The sequence below is a fragment of the Gavia stellata genome, chromosome 34 (genome assembly GCF_030936135.1).
Source record: "Gavia stellata isolate bGavSte3 chromosome 34, bGavSte3.hap2, whole genome shotgun sequence".
Classification (NCBI taxonomy): domain Eukaryota; kingdom Metazoa; phylum Chordata; class Aves; order Gaviiformes; family Gaviidae; genus Gavia; species Gavia stellata.
Window position 1 is genome coordinate 2,190,592 of NC_082627.1, and position 1,919 is coordinate 2,192,510.

Below are 1,919 nucleotides of genomic sequence, written 5' to 3' on the forward strand. Positions count from 1 at the left end.
TGGCACAAGAGCCCTAGTCCCTGCAGTCCTCAAGAGCTCCCAATCCCTCCATCACAAAGCAGCCTGCCCCAAGCCGGTGCAGCCAGTAAGGTGTTTCTGTTTCCAATTAATTTCTGCTATGATGAGGATGGATCATAGACCAAAAAGTTGCTGCAGTTTCATTTATTTTCTTAAATGAAATGGTTTCCCATTTAGGCAAAGTCTCTGGCTCACACAAGATGGGTGGATCATTAAGGGGAGGGATAATTATATTTACTTGAAAAAAGCAACTTCCAAAGTGGAAAAAGGAAAAAAAAAAATACAGGAAAGGCAGACTTGGCCTGTCACGACAGACGCTGGGAGGCAGCTGCAGAGGAAGATAGGCAGCCTATGGCTGCTGAAAGACACCCAGTTACCAGTTTCCTCAGGGCATCCTTGAGCTCCTGGTTCCTCATGCTGTAGATGAGGGGGTTCAGTGCTGGAGGCACCACCGAGTACAGAAATGACACCACCAGATTGAGAAGTGGGGAGGAGATGGAGGGCGGCTTCAGGTAGGCAACCATGGCAGTGCTGATAAAGAGGGAGACCACGACCAGGTGAGGGAGGCAGGTGGAAAAGGCTTTGTGCCGTCCCTGCTCAGAGGGGATCCTCAGCACAACCCTGAAGATCTGCACATAAGACAGCACAATGAAAACAAAACACCCCAAAAGTAGAAAAGAACTAAAAGCAATAAGCCAAACTTCCCTGTGGTAGTCTGAGTCTGAGCAGGAGAGCCTGAGGATCTGGGGGATTTCACAGAAGAACTGGTCCAGGGCATTGCCTTGGCAGAGTGGTAGTGAAAAGGTATTGACTGTGTGCAGCAGAGCATTGAGAAAGCCACTGCCCCAGGCAGCTGCTGCCATGTGGACACAAGCTCTGCTGCCCAGGAGGGTCCCGTAGTGCAGGGGTTTGCAGATGGCCACGTAGCGGTCATAGGACATGACTGTGAGGAGAGAATACTCTGCTGCTATTAGAAAGGAAAAGAAAAAAACTTGAGCAGCACATCCCCCATAGGAGATGGCCCTGGTGTCCCACAGGGAATTGGCCATGGATTTGGGGAGAGTGGTGGAGATGCAGCCCAGGTCGAGAAAAGAGAGGTTGAGGAGGAAGAAGTACATGGGGGTGTGGAGGTGGTGGTTGCAGGCTACGGCGGTGATGATGAGGCCATTGCCCAGGAGGGCAGCCAGGTAGATGCCCAGGAAGAGCCAGAAGTGCAAGAGCTGCAGCTCCCGTGTGTCTGCGAATGCCAGGAGGAGGAACTCGGTGATGGAGCTTCCATTGGACATTTGGTCCCTCATGGCATGCGAGCCTGTTCATGGAGGAAAAGTAATCAATAAGTTAGGAGAGGTTTCTCTGAGCAAAATCTATTTAATTTATTGTAGAAACCCCCAAACCACCTGTCCCTAATCAAGAAGACGTTTGGCAGGTCCCTTTTGTGAGCTCTGGTTGGTGCTGGCTGAGGGTGTCCCTGGCAGCAGTGCACTATGCGGTGGGCTCTGAGGGAGCCAGCGCTGCCCTACAGCAATAGGGAAATAGGAACGTGGGGTCTATGGTTAAATCCGATCGTGATATCAAAGAGCTTTTCCCCACTGTCTCTCCCAAGTCACCCAACCCTGGAGCAGAGCTGGGAGGATTTTGTTTTGTTTATTCTGCTCTAGTGGCCCCACCACCCCCGAGGAGTGTTTTTAAGGCAGAAATCCTTGGCATTAGTACTGCCCTTCAGGTGAAACCTTGTGGGTTCTGAGAAGCAAAGGGGCCGTCCCTTAGTGCAGAGTGAGGACAGCCAGTCTGTCCATCAGCCCTGGTCTCAGCTGCCTTGTGCTGGCACCTCTTTGAGCTGGAGAACGATAGCACTCAAGTGTTCCCCCCAAAAGGAAACTGGACACTTCTGAGAGCAGAGG

General features: G+C 51.5%; 1 protein-coding gene across 1 annotated transcript; it reads right to left on the bottom strand.

The window, feature by feature from the left end:
• Window positions 1–323: 323 nt before the first annotated feature.
• Window positions 324–1,316, bottom strand: LOC132320261 (olfactory receptor 14A16-like). Its single transcript, XM_059832533.1, has one exon. It carries the CDS (start codon window positions 1,314–1,316, stop codon window positions 324–326), a length of 993 nt encoding a protein of 330 aa, XP_059688516.1.
• Between the last annotated feature and the right edge of the window lie 603 nt (window positions 1,317–1,919).